This window comes from Mastigoproctus giganteus, chromosome 11 (genome assembly GCF_048544385.1).
Source record: "Mastigoproctus giganteus isolate SK-2022 chromosome 11, ASM4854438v1, whole genome shotgun sequence".
Lineage (NCBI taxonomy): Eukaryota > Metazoa > Arthropoda > Arachnida > Uropygi > Thelyphonidae > Mastigoproctus > Mastigoproctus giganteus.
The window spans coordinates 116,426,306-116,452,482 of NC_143585.1; the positions used below are offsets into that span (position 1 = coordinate 116,426,306).

Sequence of the window (26,177 nt, forward strand, 5' to 3'; positions counted from 1 at the left end):
ACGATGTTACCAACAGTAAATTCTAAGTGGGAAGCATTCAAGGAATTAATCGTGGTTGCTACTAAACGTTTCATACCTATTTAGAAATATTGTTCAAGGTTTAGTCCTAAATGGTTATCAAATGAACTAATGAGACTCGTAACAGAGAATAAAAATGCATGGAATGCATATAAATTATCAAACAACTCAGAAACCTATGGCAGATATAAGCTAGTCTGTAGTCAGGTCACAAAGGAAGTTAGGCAGGCGAAGGCAGATTGCGAGAAATCCTTGGCAAAAGATGCTGAGAAAAACAGCAAGGATTTCTTTACTTATATAAACTCTAAAAGGAAGGGGATGAATTTGATTGGTCCACTTGACATCGATGGTTCGACTGTTGATGATCCTGGTCAGAAAGCAAACAATCTGAATGAGTATTTTGCATCTACATTCACACATGAGGAATTATTAAGGTTTGAAAATGGCAGAAGGTTATCAAATTGTAGCAGGATACTTAATGGTTTTGTAATAACTGAGAGCAAAGTGGAGAAGAAATTGTTGAAGTTAAACATAAGAAAAGCACCTGTGGTGGATGGAATCTATCCAGTTATATTAAAGGAGGCGGCAAAGCAACTAAGCAAACCCTTAGCCATAATTATGAGAGCATCCTTGGACTCAGGGAAGGTTTCCACGGACTGGAGATGTGCAAATGTATCCCCAATTCACAAAGGCAGATCAAAGGGTGACACGAGTAATTACAGACCAGTTAGTTTAACTTCTGTTCCGGGTAAAATAATGGAGTCACTGGTTAAAGATGCATTGCAGGATCATCTAGACAAGACTGCAGCAATAATTCAGACACAGCATGGGTTTGTTAAGGGAAAGTCTTGTATGACAAATTTGATAGGATATTATGATGTTGTTACAAAGGAACTGGATGCAAAAAATAATTTTGATATCATATATTTGGATTTCAGGAAAGCTTTTGACACTGTTGCGCATGGAAGACTATTGTACGATTTGGAGCAGAATGATATTAAGGGTAAGTTGCTACAATGGATAAAAGGATGGTTAAGTGAGAGAAGACAGAGGGTGGTAATCAATGGGTGCTGCTCTTCGTGGACTAATGTTATTAGTGGAGTCCCACAGGGTTTGGTGTTGGGTCCACTGTTGTTTTGTATATTTATCAATGATATTGATGAAGGTATATCAGGCTTAGTGTCGAAGTTTGCAGATGATACAAAGTTTGGCAGGGTTGTTAATGACAGCAGTGGCAGTGTGCTACTGCAACAGGATCTAGATAATTTGGGAAGATGGGCTAAGAAGTGGCAACTGAAATTTAACCTTAAAAAATGCAAAGTACTGCATATGGGTAGAAGTAACCCCAGAGAAATGTACCAACTGTGTGGTACTACACTTAAGGTGGTAGAAAATGAAAAAGACCTGGGAGTAATTGTGCAGTCAGATATGAAGTTTTCTGAACAATGCAGACAGGCTGCTAGGGCAGGTCATGGGGTTTTGTCAATGATATATAGAAATTTTGCTAGCAGGGAAAAAGAGGTGATTGTCCCTCTGTATAAGGCAATGGTCAGGCCACGCCTTGAGTACTTCGTACAGGGCTAGAGGCCTCATTTTACAAAGGATGTAGATTTGCTTGAGCGTGTACAGAGAAGGGCAACAAGATTGGTGAGGGGAATGAAGGGATCCTCTTACCAAGAGAGGCTTCAGTTTTGCAAATTGCAGTGGCTAGAGACTAGGCACCTGCGCGGTGATCTGATTGAGGTGTATAAGGCCTTGAATGGGTTGAGCACGCTGAATTCTGATGGGATCCTTCCACTTGTTCAGATTACGAACCTAAGGGGGCATAAATTCAAATTAATAAAGGACAGATGTAAAATAGATGTTTGGAAATTTGCCTTTAGCCAGCGGGTGGTTAATTGCTGGAAAAACTTCCATCTGTCGTTGTGGAAGTTGATAGGTTGAATCAATTTATGGAGGAACTGGACAGGCATTTGGAGGGAATGGTGTGATTTTTTTTTTTGGCTGATGCTGCATAAGCTCATACAGTTGCTTTCTTGCATCACATGCTACTACTACTACTACCCTACATTGCGTATGCTGATGGTTCCAAAGCAGCAAAGAATAAAGTTAAAAATTTGCACAGTATTGGATTGGCTAATTATACAGTGAAGCTGATTCTCCTCTACTAAAAAAAATCTCAGTCACTTATAGTTTTACTGTTGTTTTAATGTGACCATCCAGTTCTGCCTTCAACTCACTAACCTTTGCTGCCTTTCACCGTGTATTGTGGAGGAACGAGGGATAATGTATTCAGTCGGTCTTTGCTCTGCATAAAGGTAAACTGTACAAAATCTAGTCTTCTTTTTCTCTCTAAGATTTTCCATTTTTTGGTCCCCATTCTTGTCTCTGCTGCAAGTAAAAAATACCTTCAGAGCCTTGTACACTTCAGTCAGGTTTTAACTAAGGTGTCTAGTGCTAAGGACAACAATTAGTGCTTCTTACCAGTCTAGTTGTCCTTTGATCCTTTTCTAGAAGTTCTGTTTTTTGGTGGCTTTCCAGATCTGTTTTCAGTATCCCAAGTTTGGATTTAACATTGTCTTACTGTATGTTCCTGCATATAAGTTGATATTTGAAGCATTAAAAAAAAATCATTAAAGGCATGTATTTAGTGTTAAAAAGACATGAATTAATAGTAATATTTTTACAATTTATTACATATACATTTTTACACAAATATAAATTGTTGCTCACCTTTTAAAAACCCCTTTCCTCACCTTCTTAGGCAAAACAACTTCATAGAATTTGTTGGTAGTTATGTTTTTTGGTTTAATTTTTTGAATCCTTGAGTTCTCAAGAAGTAAACTTTCAAGGCTGTAAATTTATTACAGCACACATAAACCTAAAAACATAACTACCAATAAATTCTGTGAAATTTTTTTGTGTGAGGATGTAAAACAACCAAAAGACCAAATGGCCTTTGATGTGCACATATAGTATTAGTATTAGTAACGGCCGCATGGTGCAAGAAAGCCTATGGCTTATGTTGCACCAGCCAAAAAAAAAAAAAAAAAAAAATCTGAACAAAACAATGATAAAAACAAAAAATAAATAGATAAATAAAATAAATAACTAAATAATAATAATTAATAAATAAAAAAATAAAATAAAAAATAAATAAAAAGGAAATTAAACCTATCATCCTATGCGCTTCCCTTACCCGAAAGTACTATCCAGATGACCTTTGAATTTCCCCAAACTATCGGCCTCTACCACCCATGAAGGCAACTTATTCCAGTAATTTATAACTCGCTGGCTAAAATAAAACTTCCTGCAGTCCAATCTAAATATTTCCCCCCGTAACTTGAATTTATGTCCCCTAGTTCTAGCATCATAATCTTGAAAATTTTGTCCTCATTCATTTTACTGATGCCTCTCAGAGCCCTAAACACCTCAATCAAATCTCCTCTAATGTGTCTAGTTTCCAAACTCTGCAACCCACATATTCGAAGTCTTTCATCATAAGGACGCCCTTTTGCCGATCTCACCAGGCGAGTTACTCTTCTTTGCACCCTTTCAAGAAGCTCGATGTCTTTCTTTAGGTGCGGTCTCCATACTTGAACACAGTATTCCAAGTGTGGTCTAACATAAGCCTTATATAATGGGATTATCACATCCCTATCTCTACTTGCAAAAGTTCGATAGATCATCGATAGGACACCATGGGCCTTCCTTGCAACCTGTTTACAATGATCAGAGAATTTCATGTCTGACCGTATCTTAACACCCAAGTCCCTTTCCTCCAGTACTGGGTTTAGTTGAACTCCACCAAGTGAATACGTTATTTTGGGATTACTGTTTCCCAGGTGTAACCTTACACTTTGTTGGATTAAAGCACAGCTGCCATTTTTCTGACCATTCCTGAACTCTATCTAGGTCTCTCTGAAGAAGCTCAGCTTGACAGTGATCATTAACTACTCTACCAATTTTAACATCATCTGCAAATTTAGACATCATGCCCTCTATCCCTTCATCAATGTCGTTTATGAAAATTAAAAACAACAGTGATCCTAATACTGATCCTTGGGGAACCCCACTTCTTACATCAACCCAATCTGAGGAATAGCCATTTATCACAACCCTCTGCCTCCTGCCCTGAAGCCATCCAACTAAGGATTTTCCCAATGATTCCAACCTGTTCCAGCTTATAAAGCAACCGCTCATGTGGGACTGAGTCAAAAGCTTTGCTGAAATCTAAATAAACAATGTCGAAATTATTCCCTAAATCCAGCTCGTGAGTGACCCTTTCGAAATAGTGAACGAGATTTGTTAAACATGATTTTCCCTTTACAAATAGCAATTTCCCTTTACTTATAGCATCAATAAGAGCAATGCTACGTTGTCACTATTCCTGTAGATTTTGGTTCATGAACTCTACATAAAGGAGAGTCATGAACTGATTGAATTAAATAAAATTAAATAAATAATAAAATTAATGGAATAAACTATGAAAACTCGCACAGCTTATTTATTCGATAAGCTGTGAGAGCTGAAGATGACTGTAAAACACAAAATTTAAGCACAAAATTGGAATTTGACTTGTATAGTGAAATATACTGGTCTTGAGGAATATTGTTCATCCTGTTTGTAAGGGCTCAATAAATCATTAATAGGATCTAATGGTTATAGCACTAATATTAACTAATGGTTTGATACTCTCACATGCTGCCTTTTTTAATATAACTGAATGTATACTATATTTGTATCTGGGCATTACCCTCATTCAGCCTTTTATCTGGTTTAAATGCTGTTTTAATTAAAGCCCACTGCAGAGTGCCTGTTCAGCTCACCTCTCATGTTGTGTTAAAATATAAAATATTTATTAGAATTATATCAGCATGTGAATTTTAGTATTCCTGCAGATAGCCTTGACTTTTGGTCCATATCATTTGCATGTTAGAATTTGCATGACTATTTGTGGGAAAAATTGTATTTCTTCAAAATTAAAAAAAAATGCAGTGTATGTGTTTGCTAGTGATGTGCTTGTATGTGCTGAAAAACATGCAGACAAACAAAGCTGTATATGTATATTTCTCTTGCAATGAATTTTTTTTGCAGCAGGCTCTGCAGAGTGATTTTTTTTTTTTTTTTTTTTTTGTTTAGTGTATTTTGAAATTTTCTAAAAATAAAAACTTTGTACATAAATGCTTTAAAATATTAATATGTTCTTACTTTAAAATAATATGTTCTTACTTTGACTTTGTTCATCATCATCATCAGCCATTTTTAATCCACTGCAGGATGAGGGCCTCTCCAGCAACTTTCCAGTTCCTTCTGTTTTGAGCACTGGCCATCCATTTACTACCCACAAACTCATGAATTTCATCTATCCATCTCCACCTTTGTCTTCCAGGTTTTCTTCTAGCTCCTCTTGGATACCATTCTGTTATTTTCTTAGTCCATCTGTCATCATGTCTTCGAGCTATGTGTCCTGCCCAAGACCATTTTAGTTCTTTAGTTTTGATAAGAATGTCCTTTACTTGAGTTTGTTGCCTAATCCATGTGTTTCTCTTCTTATCTAACAGTCTGATTCCCAATATGATTCGTTCCATTCTTCGCTGTGTAGTTCTCAGCTTCTCTTCCATTCTTTTGGTGAGTGCCCTAGTTTCACTTCCATAAGTCATATGGCACCTCCGTAGCCAGGTGGGCAGGAGCAGCAGCAGCAGCAGTGCGTAGCACACGCTTCTTGATTAGACCGGGGTTCGAGCCCGTGACCACCAAATACGGAGGATGCGGAAAGGTCAGGGAATGATCACCGCATATTCCCGGAGCAATATAGCCCTAGTTGCTAATGCTCCTAAAAATCAAATAACAGCAATAACAACACCATAAGTCATGGTGGGGAGTATACATTGGTTCATTATTTTACGTTTCAGACAAACTGGGATATTGCTCTTCAGTATGTGACTATATTTCCTGAATGCTATTCATCCAAAATTTATTCTTCTCTTGACTTCCAGCCATTTATCATTATTACAGCTAATAACTTGTCCCAGATAAGTATATGACTCCACCTTTTCAATTACTGCTCCTTCAATCATTATTTCCCTTTCTGTGGCATACTTGTTCATCATTACTTTTGTTTTAGCCATATTCATCTTTAGTCCAAAATCCTTACTAGCTGTGCATAACTGATTAAGATTTTCCTCTAATTCTTTGGGATCATGGCTTATGACCACAATGTCATCTGCAAATCGTAAATGGTTTAGGTACCCTCCGTTCACATTGACTCCTTTCTGCGACCAGTCTAATCTTCTGAAAGCTTCCTCAAGGGTAGCAGTAAACTGCTTTGGAGATATTGTGTCTCCTTGACGAACTCCTTTCTCAATTTTAAATTTCCTACTGACACTAAAGTAAAATTATTGTCAAAAATCAAACAGAATTTAAAAAAATTATTGAAAAAAAAGTTTGTAAATAAAATCTGTTGTTACTCTTTTAATGCAACAATATGCTCTACATGTTTTTGTTGCTCGATTTGCTTTTATCAGATTCTGGATCTAAATTCCATAGAAATTTTTCAGTTTCAGTTTTTGTAAGCCCAAATTGGACAGCTGGGGTCAAGAGGTGTGATCTTCTCTTCTGATTTTCGAGGCAAAGTTCATGCTGCCATCTATTATAAACTGTCTACCATTAATTGAAAACACAGGTAAGAGATGACAGAATGTGCTAGAAAACATTTGAAGACAATATTTTCATTAAAGGGATCTATTGTTTGAAGTGACCTTAAATTTTTAGTTTATAGTTCCTTAAATTTTTAAGGAACTATAATCAGTCACTGGGAATTCTTAGTAGAATAGTTGTGCTACCTGATAACTTTGATGTAGAAGTTTTCAGGATACCAAATTGTATTTAAAAATACTCACGTGTTGCTGAGTTATACATTATTGGTATTTTCAAGGTCACAGTAATTCTACCGAGTCAGCCATTTCGATGTTTCCAGGAGATAAAAGAACTACAGCAGTGCCACCTGCTTGTTCAATGGTGACTAGAAATTCGGCATAAATTGCTTAACATTATTAAATTGTGACATCACGAGGAAGCTTCACTGAATAAGAACTACTCCATTTATATGGCTGTGGCAGGTTTAGTAGATCGGCAGCTTAAATCGCAAGCCCGGATAAATGGTGAGGGTTGACGTCAGGAAGGGCATCTGGTCTTAAAAACTATGCCAAAACCAATAGATGTGTTCCTGTTAAGAAGTTAATCCAACTAGAGGAGAAGAAGAGGATGTAAAGTGTGAATTGGGAACATTGAATGCTGACCCCATATAACGTGGGAAAAGGTGAAGACAAAGAAGAAGATTGTTTGAAGTGACCTTCAAAACACAGACCTATGTATATACATGACAGAGACTACATGTGGAAAATACTGATTTATGTATGTCGTCAGTGAAATTTAATTCCAATCTAAAGGCTGGATTTAAAAAATTTTTTCCCCCTGCTTTTTCTGATAAAATTTTCATTTGTGTTTTTCTGATAAAAATTATGAATGTTGCTTTTCAAAAGTCTGCAGCTGTGCAACCTTGTTATTTATGTAAATTTTGATGATAGTCTTTCAGGACAGTTTAGTTCTGTATACCTGCCCTAGAGTAATCAGTTAATAAAACAGTTAATAAAAGCCTAATATGTAATATATCATCATTTAAATAAATATTTTGCACTAGCCACATAATATTTATAAATTTTATTTATGTATTCTGTTATCAGGGTATCTGTTAGTCGTGCCATTAAACCATTTGGTGAAACTAATCGTCCACCTGATTGGTTTTCACAGAAGGTATGTACATGTTTATTACAAAGAATAGTATTGATTTTTCTTAGAAAATTTTAAACAGTTCTGATCAGAAAGTTCTAAGATTATTTTTTTCAAGAAAATTAAATATATAAAACATGCAAATAAAAATATAGATACATACAACATTTAAAGTGGTCCCCTTCAACATTGTTTCCCCATGATTTTATGAATGCTCAACCATTCCTGCCACATCTGTAAGCATTACTGGAAGTCTTTAACAGTGAACCAGTAGAGTTCTTCCATATTGTATTGGGTGCCAAGAATGTCCTTTCTCTTTCATTTTGAGTTTGAAAAAAAAAAAAAAAAAAAATTACTTGGGGCAAAGTCACATGAATATGTGAGGGTATGGTACTACAGGACTTTTTTCTAGCTAGATCTTCTTGAATGAAGAGTATGGAGTGTGCAGAAATAGTGTCATGGCAAAAAAAGCTACCCACTACTTTCAAACGGCTGGTTGCTTTTTCTCTTAACTTTTTTTCCCTCACTTAAATCGGAACTTCTTTGCAGTAAAACCTGTAATTCAAAGTTTAAGGCACCAAAATACATCTGTTTCGATTTAAACATGTTCCAGTTCAAATATGGAGCATCTTGGTATTAATTAATCAAGAGATTTTTGTCAGTTACTCTGTTACTGACAAAATGCTATGCAGAATTTTTTTTTGTAATTCTCATTTAAATTATTAATAATCTTTTAGTTTTGTTGTGGTAGACATTCATGAGTAGACACATAACACATTAATTTAATCAATATGAGAAACATAACAATTATGCTGTGGAGAAAATAAAAAAATTTCTCATATGTGATAACAGGATTGCTAAGTATTGTTTTTGCTACCATTACTAAGTAGGTATCAACAATGTCTGCAAATAGTTTGCAGACATTGTTGATACCTACTTGCAATATTATATTCACATGTTGACTTGTCAGTGTGAGGAAGATAATAGTTGTGCACTGAAGAAATTCAATAAATTTCTTGGCCGCTATAACATGATTGCTAAGTTTTGTTTTTGCCACCATTATTAGTCACTCAGTTTGTTTTATATTATGTTAAAACAAGTGTTGTTTTTTATTTTATATAATTGTACATACCCACTAAAGAGAGAAAGTATCCATGTATTGGGATAATATTATTTACCATTTAAAACTTGTAATCCCCACACACACACAAAAAAAAAGAAGTAATATTACTCTTCTTGTGTTATTGCTTTCTGTAAATTTTATAACAAACACATACTTTTCTTGATAATTACAGTATGTTAGCCAGTGACACATCACTTTAGACTCAAATCACTTTAGACTAGTAGAGTATTATAGTGGGCAGAAAAATGCCCAGTGTTTGATTGCAGTTGAAAAAATATGTTAGATTGGAGTTGGGAAATTTTACCTTGGCTGTTTATGAAAAGATTAACAACAGAAGCTTGAGAGGAGAATATTATACAAGTTCTGTACCTAAAGTAATGCTTAACAAAAATGAATTTTATTATGTTGGAATTGTTAACACCAAGTGCTCATTGAACCCAGTGATTTTCATTGTTTTTTCCAGCTGTCTATCAGGTCCGTAGCACAGACTTTTATTTTTGCTGTTCTTGACACTAATGGCAAAGAAAGTTTCATTTTCAGTAAATTGAGCGAGTTTACCAGTTTTCAAACTAAATAAAAATTCTTGTATATGAAGAAAAATGAATTTATTTAAAATGCAATGAGTATATTCAAGAGTTGAAAAGACAAGTTGATTATACAAATACTGCTTTGTTAGATTTTTTGTTCGTTTACTTTTCAGTGATGCTTTAAAAACATTATTCTAAAAAAAAAAATGATTATGATCACTTATTTTTGGAGAATGATCAATGTGGAATAAAAACACCCATCATTAATGACCCAGTAAATTTTGTTATTTTTTTTCTTGTTTTCTTTTTCAATAATTATTATTATTGTTGTGCTTGTTTTATTACTCCCTGATTTGGGGGTTCCACCCCGTGACGGGTACTGCTACCAAGTACTCGGGATGGTTGTTATATCTGGTTGAGGAACTCTCTATGTACAGGTGTAGAGGATTGTGACTGTTTGAAATTCCCTGTGGGTGTTCTCTGGGAGACCTATTGCTGCTAGGCTGTTATGTAGGGCCTTTGGCACCGTACCGGTGGTTAACACGATGATTGAGATGGTCATTACTTGTTACATATGCTACATCTCTTTGATCTCCTGCCTTAGGTTTGTGTACTTGATCTTTTCCTCATGGATTTTCTGGAGATTGACTGTGTTTGGTGCCACTATGTCAGTCAGATAGGTAGCCTTTTTCTTCTTGTCCACAAGGGTTATGCCCTGTCTATTGTGCGGGATTGTCTTATCCGTTATTGTGGCATGGTCCCAGTACAGCTTGTGGATTGGAGTTTCTAGTACTGCCTGGGGTTCGTACTTGTAATATGGTTCACTTTCTTTGATAACCTGTTATTTCCTTGCTAGCCTCTGATGAATTATTCTGGCTGCCTGGTTGTGTCGACGACTATACTCAGTCTGAGTGATCACTTTGCATCCTGCAATGATGTGTTGAATCATTTCTGAGGCCAGGTGGCGTCATCTGACACTCTGGACTCTTGGCGTTCTAGCCACATCTGTAAGCATTACTGGAAGTCTTTAACAGTGAACCAGTAGATCTTCTTGAATGAAGAGTATGGAGTGTGCAGAAATAGTGTCATGGCAAAAAAAGCTACCCACCACTTTCAAACAGCTGGTTGCTTTTTCTCTTAACTTTTTTTCCCTCACTTAAATCGGAACTTCTTTGCAGTAAAGTTCTAGTTTCTGGTGTTGGTTACCTGGCCTTGGAATCCCTTTGTCTCAGGGAAGGGCGGCCTGCTCCCGAGCCATATTATCTATGTGATCTTCATGGAGTTTATTGTAGTGTCTACTCTGGAGTGTCTTTTTTGCTCATCTTTCTAGCTTCGTTTGTGCTGTCTGGATAGGAGGGGACTCTTCATTTAGGTTGATTGGGGTATGCCACTTGTCTTTCTTTCTTATGGCCTTGTAGTGCTGCTGCATTTTTCTGGAAGTAATCTTTCTTTTAGCTGTCGCTGTTTTTTGTTGCCTGATGAGGTCTATCAGGTCCCTTCCTCCCTCTTTCTGAGCTATTGTCAGTCTCTCTATGGCTGACTTCGGGTGGGTGTTGGTGGCTCTGTCATCATTTTCCTTGTCTTTCTCATGATATCTTCCAGCTCGGTGTTAGTCCAATCTATGATCCCAAAGGAGTATGTTTGTACCAGGCCTGTATAGGTGTTTATGACTTTAACTGTGTTCTGCTTTGATCAGGTTTTTGAGTGTCTGATGGTATTTATCGGCAAGGAAGGCCTTGATTTCCTTGTGCTCTAACTGCTGAGCCTGCATCATCTCCAGGTATTTGTGGGTCTCTATCCCTGTCATGGCTTCGATCTCTTTAATCTCTTTACCAGTCTGCAGCTGGTAGTTTTGTCTAACTAATTTTCCCTGATGCAATTCGTGGGTCTGCATTTGTCTAGACTAAATTCCATCCTGATATCATTGCTGAATTCGTTGGTGACTTACAATAGTTGCTGGAGTTGCATCTCAGTTGCTGCATAGGGCATGATGTCATCCACGTACGTCCCACCTGATGTACGTTGATGTCATCCACGTACGTCAGGTGGGAGAGGGTGTACAAGTTTTTCCTTCCTTTTTTGAGGATATATCCATACTTGCTATTGTTGAGCATGATGGATGGCAGGTTGAGTGCTAGAACAGAACCACAGTAGGATCAGGGCACCACCCTTAGCCACTTCGTGTCCATGCCTCATAGGCACGGAGTCAAAGACCTTGTGGCAATCGATGTACAGGTTGCGGTGCTTCTTGTAAGCTTGCTCTATAATTGCGGCATGTATGGTTAACTGCTCCTTGAATCCTTTGCTCATCTACTTGCATCCTTTCTGCTGTTGGGCCATTATGTTCTGGCTCTCCGAGTGGTCTGATATTTTCTTGGTTATGCATCTGGTTAGGATCTTGTACATCTTTTGGGAGACAGGTGATTGGCCTGTATTTTTCCAGGTTTCTTGTATCTTGATCTTTGGCCTTCAGATATGTGGTTCCTTGAGTGAAAAAACTCTGGGATTGTTTCTGGGTGCCTTATCATTCAGGTGAACTGCTCTGCTAGGTGCTTGTGTGTGCAAGTGAGCTTCTTGTACCTGTAGTTATGGACGTGGGGTTCACCAGCTGTGGGAGTTCCTGATTGACTATTGTACTTCTTCCTCCCAAATCTCCCACTCTCATCTCTTGTATGTTCTTGAGTTTTTTCCATTCTGGTTATGTCCAGGGGGCTCGGCTGTTATGTCTTACTTCACTGTGCCATATGTTTCCTCAGAACTCCTCAATAGTCTTCTGATCAGGTGGTCTGTTTCTGTCTTTCCATTTTTCTCTGAGACTTCTGTAGAAGGTTCTTTGGTTTCCATCGAAGATTCGATTTATTTTTCTCTGAGAGCTCACTTTGTATCAGTGTAGTCCCTTCCTGAGTGCGAGGAGGTTCTGCTTCAGTATGTCTAAGCATTCTCCTATTCTCTGATTTTTGGTCTTATGTTTTCTGTGGACTGTCTCTCCCTCTTGAGGATGCTCTTTACTTTTCCATTTAATTTCTTACTCCCATTACCCTGTTGGTACTGGGTCAATTGGCCTGTCTTGACTCTTAATTCTATCTTCTGCAGAAGTCTTCTTTCCTAAGCTGCTGTTTCCTTCATTTTTCAATTTTTCTACTGCTAGTCTCTTGTTTCTTTTCCATTAATCCTAGTGGTTGCTATGGCAGCACAGTATACAGCTCTGTGGATGGCCTCCAGTGTTGCACCACTGTTATCGAGGTGATGTGGTTATTATTATGATTATTTATTTTTATTTTTTAAAATTATTTTGTTTTAATTCTAGATTTATCCTCTTGGGCTATTGATCAGATTTCATCATTGTGACAACATCAGCCATGGAAAAGTGCATCTGACTTTTTTTTATGAAAATTGCATTTGACGGAGGCTCATGTAATACTTAAAAATTTTTCTCAAAGACCTAAGGGGATGCCCTGCATAAAATAACAGAAAAAGCTAGATTTCCTCTTGTATTTGTAAAAGTTTTGACACTGCTTATTGTAATTCTCTTTGCAGTTAATGAGCACAGTGGGCTGTAAAAATTTGCCACGAAACTTGACCATGATATGTGCAGAAGAACCAGCTACAGTGTCAGGAATGATGCACACTTAAATCAGAACTTCTTTGTTGTAAAACCTGTAATTCAAAGTTTAAGGCACCAAAATTACATCTTTGATCCTGTTTAAATGGAAACAGTACATCTGTTTCCATTTAAACAGGTTCCACTTGACTTTCACACGAAGAACAGTTCTGAACAAAATTACAGTTACTGCTCGGAAATATTTTAACAATGGTCCTACGTGGAAGAACACATTAAAATGTAGGTATGCTCTTATGCTGTTGGTGGTGAAAATTTGATGCATTACTTTGCCACTGCAAATGTGGGCTCCAAAAAAGGTCATAACGGTGCAGAAGGGAAGTAGCTCTGACTGTAAGAATTTGAGCAGTAAGCGTCCTAGCCATATGCTACCAGTTATTATTAAGGGAAACGTCATAGCAGATGCAGTAGGAGAAAGAGCCCTGATGGTAGATAAAATTCATTTCTATTTGGCAATGTACTCATTTATTGGATTTAGTAATGCCTTCAATAAATAAAAATGAATGTCATTTATCTAATTAACATACCAGCTTATAAAATTACACAAAAATTATTCTCAATCAACTTTGATTCGGTAGACAGGTAGGCATACCAGTGCTACTGATTCTTTCCAGTGATATTCCAGTTGTATTATATGTATTAATATAATTAATACATATAATAGAATAATTCCAGAGAACACCTACAAGGAACTTCATAAAGTTGCAATCCTGAACACCTGTAGGATAGTCAGAGAGTTCCTCAATCAGCAGTAACACTAGACATAACAACCACCCTGTGTACATTACCCATCATGGGCTCCAACCCATGATGGGTAATGCTACCAATCAGGGAGAATAAGAGCAGGAATACTAATAATCTTTAATAATTTGATTTGTTTCCCTTGTATGTTAAGGCTCTGCTGAACTAGGCTCTGGGGTCTTCTGGTTGATTTTATGTACTCAACTTTGGATTATTAAAGATTATTATTAGCTGTTATAGTAATGCTGCCATTTTGTAAACTTGATTTGCTTCTTTGAGTTTATTGCATGGTAAAATGCCTTAATGAACTATACAATACTCATTAGTAAATTCTTGTAGTCAGAGTACTTAAAGGCTGTGAATTGCATTGTCAATTATACTTGGATTTTACTAACAATTTTTGTATCTTTTGTCTGTTAATTTGGATTGGCAAAATAGTATTAAATATGAGAGAAAAACTGAACAGCTTTGATTTAATCTCTTCCTTAAGTAGAAACTTAGTTTGTGGAAACAAAAAATAGATTTAATTCCTCACACAACTAAGGTAAAATTCCACAACTACCATCAAACGTACATTTTTATTGCTTCTCTCTCTCTCTCTCTCTCTCTCTCTCTCTCTCTCTCTCTCACACACACACACACACACACACACACACACACACACACACACACACACACACACACACACACACACACACACACACACACACTCTGAGTAATGTTAAAATAATGTTTCTCAGTATGTTTAAAGTAAAGTTAAAATGACTCACTAGTTCACAAAGTTTATTGAATGTACAGTAGTATTAAAACAGGAAATGTCACCCTGTTTTGCATAGACTGCAAGTATTAAATAGTAAACAGTATTCCAAAATATGGGTTCTCTCTCTCTCTCTTTCTTTATACAGTTATACTCAGAATAAACTGAGGATTCCACTCCATGGGACGATGGAGTTTCAGAAAGGCTCTGAACCTATTTGAGGGACACTGGACAAATCCAGAATTATGGTGAAGATTTCCTCCCTAAGTTGGGCCGAGATGCATATTGGTTAAAACATCAGTTAATGTGGGTGTGTGCTTCTTCCTTTTACAGTTATCTCACTGCACTAACCTCAGTTCTTTCCAGAGTAATGGAAACATCCATCAACTATCACTATCTTATATTCTCTCTCTAGAATCCTTCCATCTAATCAATGATTGCCAGTATGGTTTCCATCAGTGCCATTTTCATTAGTGATATCTTATGGATTACTCATCCTTGGACAAATTAATTATAATCCTGGATTATAATGGAAAATGTCTTTTTGTTTCTCTCTCTGACCCTTTCAGGCGCCTCTGTAGCGAGGTGGGCAGTGCATAGTAGATGCTTCTTGATTAGACTGGGGTTCGAGCCTGTGACCACCAAATACGGAGGATGTGGAAAGGTCAGGGAATGACCACCGCATATCCCCGGAGCAATATGGCCTTAGTTGCTAATGCTCCTAAAAAAAAAAAAAAAAAAAAACAGGCGCCTCTGTAGCCAGGTGGGAAGGAGCAGAGTGCGTAGCACATGCTTCTTGATTAGACCGGGGTATGAGCCCGTTACCACCAAATACTGAGGATGCGGGAAAGGTCAAGGGAATGACCGGAGCAATATGGCCTTAGTTGCTAACGCTCCTAAAAACCAAATAACAACAACAACAACTGACCCTTTCTCCACCTCACTCTGCCATAAAACAGAGTGTAATGTAGAGTTTTTCCATCTTTTTTTTTACAATAATGTAGTTTTCCAATAATGTAGTTGCAAAAAAATAGCAAAATTAGCAGAATTTAAAAATTCTGCTAATTTCTTCATATTTTTGTTAATGAATACAGCTGTAATAAGCACCCAAGAATAGTTTGCCATAATTGTTCAGTTAGCCATAAAAAAGCAAACTTTAAAAGTTTTTCACTTCCAGTGCAGTGCATGTGGTCCAGGGATGATACCCTATTTCAATTTGTAAGTCAGTAAAAGCATTAGCATTTTAGCATTAGCATTAGTAGAGGCATTTGATGCAAGAAAGCAAGCTTATGCAGCATCAGCCAAAAAAAAAAAAAAAAAAACACTTCCACTTCACCCCTCTGTTCGTTCAAAATACCTGTCCAGCTGAGCCTTAAACTTATTTAGGCTATCAACCTCCACCACAAGGGATGGAAGTCTGTTCCACCAACCAACCACCCGCTGGCTAAAGGCAAATTTCTGCAAAAGTTAATAAAAAAGTTAGTTTATTAAAATTTAATATTTAAAAATTTATTTTTTAAAGAAAATAAATGTATGCAGTGTCACATCCTTTAACTTGCATTGCCAGTCATCTAGAAACATGAACCAAAATAGTAAATTAGTAAAGGCCACTTTCTTTGTCATTCACAATTAGTGACACCAGTGAGAGATGTGCACAGAGACATTTGTGTGAGGTATCATTATAAATGTTTTTTATGTACAGTAAAAATAGCATTAGTACAGTTTTATATATATAATCTCACGTTACTGCTAAAATAAAAATAAAGACAAACTGGTTAAATGAATAGTAATTTAACCCTGGTACAAATGAATAGAGGAATTTACAGGCATAAAAAAAAAAAAAAAGAGAAATTCACATTCAAGGATGAGAGAAAAGTTCAGTATAATTAAAAAGCAAAAAAATTAAATAAAATAAAAAATAAGCAAATGTCTAATAAAATAACCATTACAGCTGAATATGGCAAGGACGACTTTCAGCAGTTCCCTAGGCCAGCGTTTCCCAATCTTTTTTAGTCATGGAACACTTTTCATCTCACAATATATTTACAGAATACTTATATATTTACAGAACACAAGTTTAGTGAAGCCAAAGAACTGTTTGTTAATATATTTTTTTTACATACGATGCACTGTGCATCAGGAGCATCTTTATTTCCAACACATGTAAAGCCGAAATTCAAATAACTGTCATCATACTTTTGTTTTGGCCTTTTATTAGTTGGTTCCTGTTTGTTCACTTCAGATTTTTGGGGAACAAAAGGCTGCAATCATTCATCCTCACTTTGAAGTGTGACAGTATTGTGTTCATTTTCATCGACCACAGTTGCAGTATTAGAAGTACGTGTTTCTCGTTTTAAAGTTCCTTTTTTAAACCACAAATTCATGATTATTTATTTTAATAACAATATTTCAAAATACTGATAATTATCAAAAAAAATATTTATACAGGGAAGTGAGTTTAGTTATGCTTACTAGTTTTCTGAACTACTACAGAACTAATCTCATAATTGCGAAGACAGTCTGCATTAGGGCTTCTCAAATATACAGAGTTTTTCTTCCCAGGATTTCCTGGGAAATTTTACTGATTCCCGGGATCTTGGGAATGGTTATATATTTAAAAATTAAACTATTTACAGGAAACAAAGAAAGACTAGAACATCATATTTCTTTATTTACAACTAAAATAAATTTCTTTGTGAAAAAATAACAAAAAATTAACCTTCTTTTAAAAATTGAAGCCTTTTTATTTAAAATTTCAAAATTTACGATCAAAAATGAAATTTTTTTTATGTATTTTGATAATAATTCTTAAAAAACACAGCATCAACTCTCCTATCACTAAGGCTAGTTCTCAACTTTGTGATAAATAAACCGATTGCAGAAAATGCTCTCTCCGATTCAACAGAGGGTGGTGGAATGATTTTTAGTGAATCAACTAAATGCAAAATGTTGGAAACTCTGTCCCCAGTTGCTTCGAACAATTGCAATTCTGGCTTCAAAACCAGGCTTAAAAGTTGAAGATTGCACAAGTTTTGCCTTAGATTGAATTGCTGCTTTTAACTTGTCTCACAATGTCATCGGACTCGTGGGTTGCGAATTTTTCTTGATTTTCTTCCTCTACTGATTGTGAAGAGTTAGGGCTAGATGGAGATTCGTCTTCATTGAAAAGTCTAATCAGTGTCATCTTAGCATATTCAAATAATGATTCTTTGTTTGGTAACAATGGGATGCCAGGGGCCACTGCAGAATTCACATAATTTTCCCCAATACTTAAATACTGAAGCAGGCCCACCAAAGAGTTTTTCATCTTCTTGGCAAATTCTGACTTTTGTTGTCTTGTAACTCATTAATAATGAAAGCAAATACTCCTTCAGCAGTTAGCAGAGTTGCAGCATAGCTGCATAATTTCTCTGCACCAATTTTTACTAGCTGCAGGGTTGAAACAATATCTTGCAGGGCATCAATTACCAAATGGCAGGAATTTGGTACAGTCAGTCCTCGTATAACACGTGTTTACACTACACAAATTCGACCATACATGATTTATAAATAGGGGAACGATATCTTATATAACACGAACCGAATTCGCTTATGCACGATTCGCCTCTGTGTTTACAAGTAATGGCAGTCGGACGCAGAATCACCCCAACCGAACGCAACACGTTAGGAATCAAGAGAAGATTCTGAAAATGTATTTATGTTTTTTATATCAATGAAGGGAAAACACATTTCACCATAATAACGTAAAAACCCACACAATTCCAGCTATAGGTATTATCGCAAATGCAATTAGATCGAGTTTACTACCAGTTTATAACAGATTCCACTAGCCGAAATGCAACTGGAAATTGTTGTTATTGTTTTATGGTAGTAACCCCCTAGAAATGTGCTTAGTAAAATGTGAGGTGTTAATAGTGTATCTCTGCCTTTACGGTGTTGTTTATTCAGTTGCTACACGCGTGCAGCTTTGTTTATGTGTATCAAGCGTGCCTCCTCGTTTTGTAATTGTGCTTTATTCCCTAAAAATTAGTAAAATACTTAAAAGGTGTGAAAAGGAAGCATCCTGGTGAAGACACTGCAGATTCAGAGAGAAAAAGAAAAGCAATATAGATAAACAGAGGTGGACTGGATCATAAAATTCTTACCCAGGAAAATTTATAGTGGCCTCATACTATGGTTTATGGCCAAAATCACACCGGTCTCCGGTGGCCCACTGGGGTTTCCCTGGTAAGGTTTATGGCCAGTCTGCCTCTGTCGATAGAGAAAAAATATGAAATTGTGAAACACTTTGAGCGAAATGAAAGACCATGTGATATTGCACGTGCTACAGACCTAAATGAGGCAAGGCCGAGAATTTCAAAGAATGCAGAGAAAATAAAAATAACTTTCATAGCAGGAACAACTCAAAGTGTAATTAAAATCCATTAGATTAAGGCACAAAGAATTGGAAGAGATGGAACGGCTGTCATCTGTTTGGATTGAAAATCAAACGAAAAACAAGTTTGCTTATGATAGAAGCAAAAGCATTAGCAATATTTTATTACATAATAGTTGTAATAAAATACTTACGTATTACGTATTTTATTACGATTATTTATTGTGTTTGGTAATGTTTTGATTACAAATGTGTGTTCAACCTTGGGTGGTCGGCACCTAACCCTGTTTTTCCCATAGGGCCTGTTGTTTATATTGCACGATTTTGCATTGCACGAGGGTTTCTAGGAACACAACTATCGTGCTATACGAGGACTGACTGTAATTAAAAATTTGTTTGTTAATAAAGATAAATCATTTGGTATTCTGGTAATGAAAATGGTGATATTTGGTAGTAATAATAAAGTAATATAACAAGTATGAAATTTTAAATCCTACAAAGTCAAATTCATTTCATTATTCTATTCTATTCATAAGACTGACTAACAGTTAGCATTCCTGTTTGCTTACATATCATAGGATACCGCAATATGTACTCGAACATATTATGTATGCAGTTTTGTGTGTTGTGCGGACTGCGGCTAGCAGAGTGAATTCAGTGTAATATATACATATATATATATATACTATCATTGAATTATATTAAATATTAACATAAATTAAATTATAATAAAATGAATAAATAAATAAATAATTAGTTTTTGCCATACTACTGGCTTATGTTTTATTTTATTAAATTGAAATATTGGATACACACACACACACACACACACACACACACACACACACACACACACACACACACACACACACACAGGGTGTCTCAAAAATATTGGTACAAATGTTTAGGGGAGGTAGGTAGGTAACATCTAAAGGAATGTGAATCGCATAGGAACCCATAACCGGAAACGTCACGGGAAAGTAGTAGCTGAGGCACAAGAAGCAGAAATGACAGAAGACAGTAATTAGTGGCAAACATTTATTTGATAATATTAACAATGGAGTATGAGATGGATGCATTTCATGATGTTACAACAGATGCTTGAAGGTTCCACCATGAGACGTGACACTGACACAGCATGAATTGGCCGACACGGTCGAACACACCTGGAGTTTCTTTGACAGCAGCAGCAGTGCAGACAAGTCTCGCCACGAGATCCATTTCCGTCTTCAGAGGCGATTCATACACGATAGATTTGAGTGCTCCCCAAAGAAAGAAATCAAGGCTCGATAAATTAGGTGAGTGTTGGACCACGGGTCCACCACAGCCAATCCATCGATGCCCAAAATGCCTGTTTAAATGGTCATGAACACACCTTTCATAATGGGCAGGAGCCCTGTCATGTTGAAACCAAATGTTACGTCTCACATTTGCTGGACCATCGTCAAGTGACCCTGGTAGAACTTGTTCAAGAAAGATCCGATATTTAGCGGAGTTCATGCGGGATGGTAACAGGTATGGGCCGACTAAGCAGTCACCAGACCATACCTGCCCACAACATTGAAGCGATGTTGTGCCGCATGGGGGCGCACATCGTGTGGGCCGTTGTGAGCCCACATACGAGCAGTGTGCTGATTGAATAAGCCTTTTCGAGTGAAATAAGCTTCATCCGTGAACAAAACATTAAAATTTTCCCTCTCGCGAACTGATGAACAGTGCCATCTACTGACTTACGGTGACGTTTCCGGTTATGGGTTCCTAAGTGATTCACATTCCTTTCGATGTTACCTACCTCCCCTAAACGTTTGTACCAATATTTTTGAGACACCCTGTATGTATATGTATGTATATATGTATATATATATATATATGTATATACACATACATACAATCTGTTCGGCACCAACAGAAAACCGGCAGAAATGCAACAACAAACACAGGAAGACAATCTCCACATATTAACGTCTGAAGTGGAACATGCCATCCGAATAACAAAGCCAGGCAAGGCCTGTGGACCTGATCAGATTCATGTGGAACTGCTGAAACAACTAGACTACAGCAACATCCAACAACTAACGAAATGGTTCAATCAAATCTAAACAACAATGACATTCCATCCGAATGGCTCCAATCCATCTTCGTGGCCCTACCAAAAAAGGCTACCAGCCGGAAATGCGAAGACTTCAGGCTGATCAGTCTAATGAGCCAGGTGCTAAAAGTCTTCCTCAAGGTGATTCAGCAAAGGATAAGATGTAAGTGCGAAAGTGCACTAGGAATCACACAGTTCGGATTCTGCAGGGGACTAGGCACCAGAGAAGCAATTTTCTGTTTACAAATATTGCTACAAAGGTGCTATGAACATCAAAAAGACGTGTATATATGTTTTATTGATTACGAGAAAGCCTTCGATTCAGTAGACCACGACCGTCTAATTGACCGACTGAGAAAACTTGGGCTTGAAAACAATGATATCAACTTTATTACAACTCTCTACTGGAATCAAACAGCCCGGCTTCGCTATGACAACGACCCGACAGACCCAATTCCAATAAAAAAAGGCGTCCGGCAAGGCTGCCCATTATCTCCCATTCTTTTTAACATCTATTCAGAAATGATCTTCGACCAAACACTGGCTGACAAGAACATCGGCGTAAAAGTTAACGGACACTATATCAATAACTTAAGATATGCCGATGACACAGCACTAATAGCAGATTCAGAACAAGATTTACAGACCATCTTGAATGAAGTGGACATAGAAAGCCAAGCATGGGGGCTACGAATCAACAAAAAGAAAACAAAGGTGATGAAGGTCAGCAGGACTGCAAGCAAAATCACGATCAAACTAAACAATGAAAAATTAGAGCAAATACACCGCTTCAAGTACCTCGGAGTACTCATTGATGACCAGCTGAACCATGAGGCTGAAATCAAAAGCAGAATTGAACAAGCCAGGCAGGCATTCACCAAGTGGAAAACCCTCCTCACCGACAGAAGCTTGAACATCATGCTCAAATTACGCACATTGAAATGCTACATCTGGCCAATACTGCTCTACGGTGTAGAAACCTGGACTCTAACATCAGCCACTACAAAAAAGCTCCAGGCCTTCGAAATGTGGCTCTACCGAAGAATGCTGAAAATCCCGTGGACAGCCAAGATAACCAACGTAAAGGCCCTGCAGGACATGCACACGGAACGGGACCTGCTCAAAACCATCATCAGCAGGAAATGCAAATACCTAGGTCACATCGCTAGGAACCAACAAAAATATCACCTACTACCACTCATCCTGGAGGGAAAGATCGAAGGCAAGAAACGCCCAGGCAAACCGAAAATGGCATGGCTAGATAATATCAACACCTGGCTTCACATGACAACAGCACAAATTCTACACGCAGCGCTAGACAGAGAACAATATCAAAACGAAGTCGCAAACGCCATTCGGCAGCATTAAAGAAGAAGATATATATATATATATATATATATATATATATATATGAATTTGGTAATAATTCTTGGTAGATTTGGTAATACAGCAAGCACGAGACTTGGCAACCATGGTGTTAGTTGCCAAGTGTTACTTGAGGGATAGATGAGATGCCTGGAGCACACACTCTTTGAGTAGACCGGGGTTCAAGCCCCTGACTGCTGAATATGGTCGATCTGCCAACCCGCACTGGACCAGCGTGGAAGATTATGGTCCATTTCCCTCAGCATGAATTGTTGAGGAGGCTTCCACCCTGCAGTGGGTTGATAATGGCTGCACTTTACTTTTTTACTTTAATCCACAATCAGTATCTCATAACTCATTATTGCATAACATTATATTAAAAAAAATAAATTTAAGACAAATTAAAGTTCCCGGTAATTTTTTAATTCCCGGGAATTAAAAAACCAATAAAAATGTGGGATCCCTTATTTCCAGGAAAGAAGCCCTAGTCTGCACCATACCACCAGCACTGTATAAGCATGCAAGAATGTGTCAGCGGAAGGCTATTTTGTTTCATCCAACCGAACAATACATGATATCGGTTCACTTCCCCCATCCCTCAACCCTTATACTCCAGGCTAAATTGCATACAAATGGCATATTAGAAACTACATTCCTAGTTTTTCGTAGATATCATTACCTCTACGCATACTTCTCATACTCCTCTACGCAGAGCATGCCAAAATAGTGTTCTGCAGTCTATTTGATTATTAATCGATGCCAGTCAATTAATAATCAAATATTAATCGAATAAAAAAATAATAATAAAAATGTTAAAAATTAGAACAATACAAAAGTGGTGTACACTACAAATATGCAAAACTTATTTATTTTTTAAAATTATTAATTTAAAATAATTTAATAATTAATATTAATAACTGAAAAAAATAATAAAAATGTTAAAAATTAGAACAATACAAAAGTGGTGTACGCTACAAATATGCAAAACTTATTTATTTTTTAAAATTATTGATTAAAAATTTTCACAGAACACCCGTTCACATCTCACGGAACACTAGTGTTCCGCAGAATACAGTTTGGGAAACGCTGCCCTAGGCCAACATCTGCTTCAAGCTTACCTGCTGTTTCATATACCACATCAGGATCGGTATTCTACCTAGCAAAAAACGATTAAGGACAAAATTGAAAAAACAGTTTGCTCTTTTCTTGTTTATCATGAGCACTAAGAGGAGCACAATATCTGCCCAACCTCTGCACAGGTCCACTGTGCAGAAGCTGGGAAGATATTGTCCACTGTGTTAAATTCTCTGGATTAATGCTCTGGATAAATTTTCAACAGTAAAATGGCTTGAATAGAGGAGAAAGACATTAATAGAGACATCTGAGATAGCACCATATGAAGCTTGAGTTGAAGCTTGTACCAGCCAGCCACTTCAACATCGAAAACTCAAGCCCGAGGATTGTATTATTATGGGCTAGATGGTTGATCCATACATAAAGAGAGGCTGAATATACAATATAAAATATTTAGAACCACATTTTGATCCTACACTTTACAGTATTTATGTTAAAGGTCCAGTAAGTTTTTAATGGCTTGATTAATTGTGGGAAAATGCCCTGTGAAAATTAGTCTTAAGAGTCCATAGTAATCCCAAGGAACCTCACGTAGGTAACAGGGGGAGAAGTTGAGTTAGAATATAAATATGAAATGAAAGACTGAAGATCATATATTTCACCTTTCTGGAATTGAGCTGGAGACTAAAGCAATCTAGATAAGTTAGATTGGAAAAATTTGTATTGCTGTGCTGTACATGGGATTCAGGTGATGATTAGCGGAAGATCAGACTGTCAGAACTAAGTCATTGGCATAAGAGGTGAAATCAGAATTTTCTACCAAAAATGGGACCAAGAGAGTATAAAAAAGAAGTGTGTTCAGGATACTCTCCTGTGAAATACCAAGAGATAAATCAAAAATTGCCCATTCAAACCATTAGAAAAGGACAAGTATGTTTCAGGTATTAAAACTTACCAGGTGCTGAAGAACTGTTCCAGTAATGCTAATGCATAGATGTAACATTGCAATTAAGGAAGGTGAGTAGACATTCAATTATCCTGCTTCCAGTTAATAGTTGTAAGCAGGACAATTGAACGTCTATTTACCCTATAGTGAATGGTTGGTCTGTATCCCACTTGCAAATATATCTGACTTGATTATTGGTTTAAAAGTAAACTTTCCAAGTTCCTTACTTAGAAAAGGAGAGAAAATTGAACTGAGATCAAAATCTGTCACAACTTTGAGTATTAGACATTTTAGGAACTGGAACTATCAAAAAACTTTCCTTGGAACATCCAGAATGTAGCACTTTATCATATAAATCAACTATCATATCCAAAATAAAAGAAAGAAGGAAATTTAAGGCCATAGTGGATTGAATCAGTGCCAGTGGTGGAGATATCAAGTAGCTTCTTAACTGTCTTAAGATCTTTTTTTCATACATTAAACAGAAAGTAATGTATTTAGTGATAAGTTAAAATTCTAAATCACAGCAGTTATTAGAATTGGGTATGCTCTGAAATCTCTGATTATGATTAATCCAGATATTTGAATCTAATAATTCAGTAGAACCTGGTGTTTTACGTAGAAAAGTCTCTTCCCCATATTTGACTTGCATACATCAAATTTATGAATTAATCCTTAAACAGTATTTTTTGCTTGATATGAAATGTCTAGTAGCTTCTGTGATTCCCTGATTGCTTCTCATTTAGAATTTTTTTTTTGGTAGTATCATTAGTTGATTGCTTCCCGTTTAGAATTTCTTGTTGGTAGCATCATTAGTTGGTCCCACAGTGTAGAATTTATAAACTGTTTGAGACCTATACCCCTTTTTACGAAAGCAAAAATCTTTCTCTTTATCATTAATGTTGCTTACATCTTTAAGTAAATCCCACATCAATACACTGTGATCACTGCCATCTAGTGGGTCTTTTACCTGCAGATTCTTAATGCATGAAGAATCACTGTTGATAACATTACTCTGCATGGTTTTCGATGGTTTTAAACTAATAGTTAAGTTTAACTATTTTTTTTTGCTAATTTCAGAAATGTTATTCGGGTTTTTTTTTTTTTTTTTTTTATCGTGTTCAGCTTTTTCGCAAGTCACTTAAGTTGATGTCATGAATTGGATTATTGATTGTATTAAGTTAAGAGTAAATGTTGGGAATTTGTAAACTAAATCTTTACATGTTGGCAGCACTGCCTTCAGTCATTGGTTTCTTGACCTTGAGGGCTCCATGAAGTTGTGTTTTATCAGTGTGAGCTCAGTTTATTTTTGAGGTTATCTTGTCAAACTTGTGCTGAAAAGTGAGTAAAATGTCTTCATGCAAGTGTTTGAACAATCCAAACCTATTTTGTTATATTAGTGGAAGTTATGTAGTACTCAAGCAAAGACAAGATATTATAGAACTTGTAAAAAAATATGTACTGTGCTTATTTTGGAGTAATTTGGTGACCAAGATAAACAGTGGGCTCCACATAAAGTTTTCCAATCCTCTATTGAAGCATGAGATTGTGGAAAAATGGTAAAAAGAAGGCTATGCCATTTGTAATTCCCAAGATTTGATTGTAGCCTACAAGCAACTGCTTAGATGGATATAATGCAAAGAGTAAGAAGGGCATTGTCTAATATTCCATCTGCCATATGACCAGTCCCACATGGAGATAACTTGATTCCATGCCCTCCACTTATATTGGAGAACGTAGCAGCAGAGAGGG

The 26,177-nt window shown here is 36.7% G+C and overlaps 1 protein-coding gene across 1 annotated transcript in view; it reads left to right on the plus strand.

Annotated features, from left to right (window-relative positions):
• LOC150078371 (uncharacterized) overlaps positions 1-26,177 on the plus strand; it is a 313,332-nt gene that overhangs the window by 49,996 nt on the left and 237,159 nt on the right. The window contains exon 3 of the mRNA XM_090384546.1: positions 7,764-7,833. Coding sequence (XP_090240672.1) covers positions 7,764-7,833 — 70 coding nt within the window. The remainder of the gene's footprint in view (positions 1-7,763; positions 7,834-26,177) is intronic.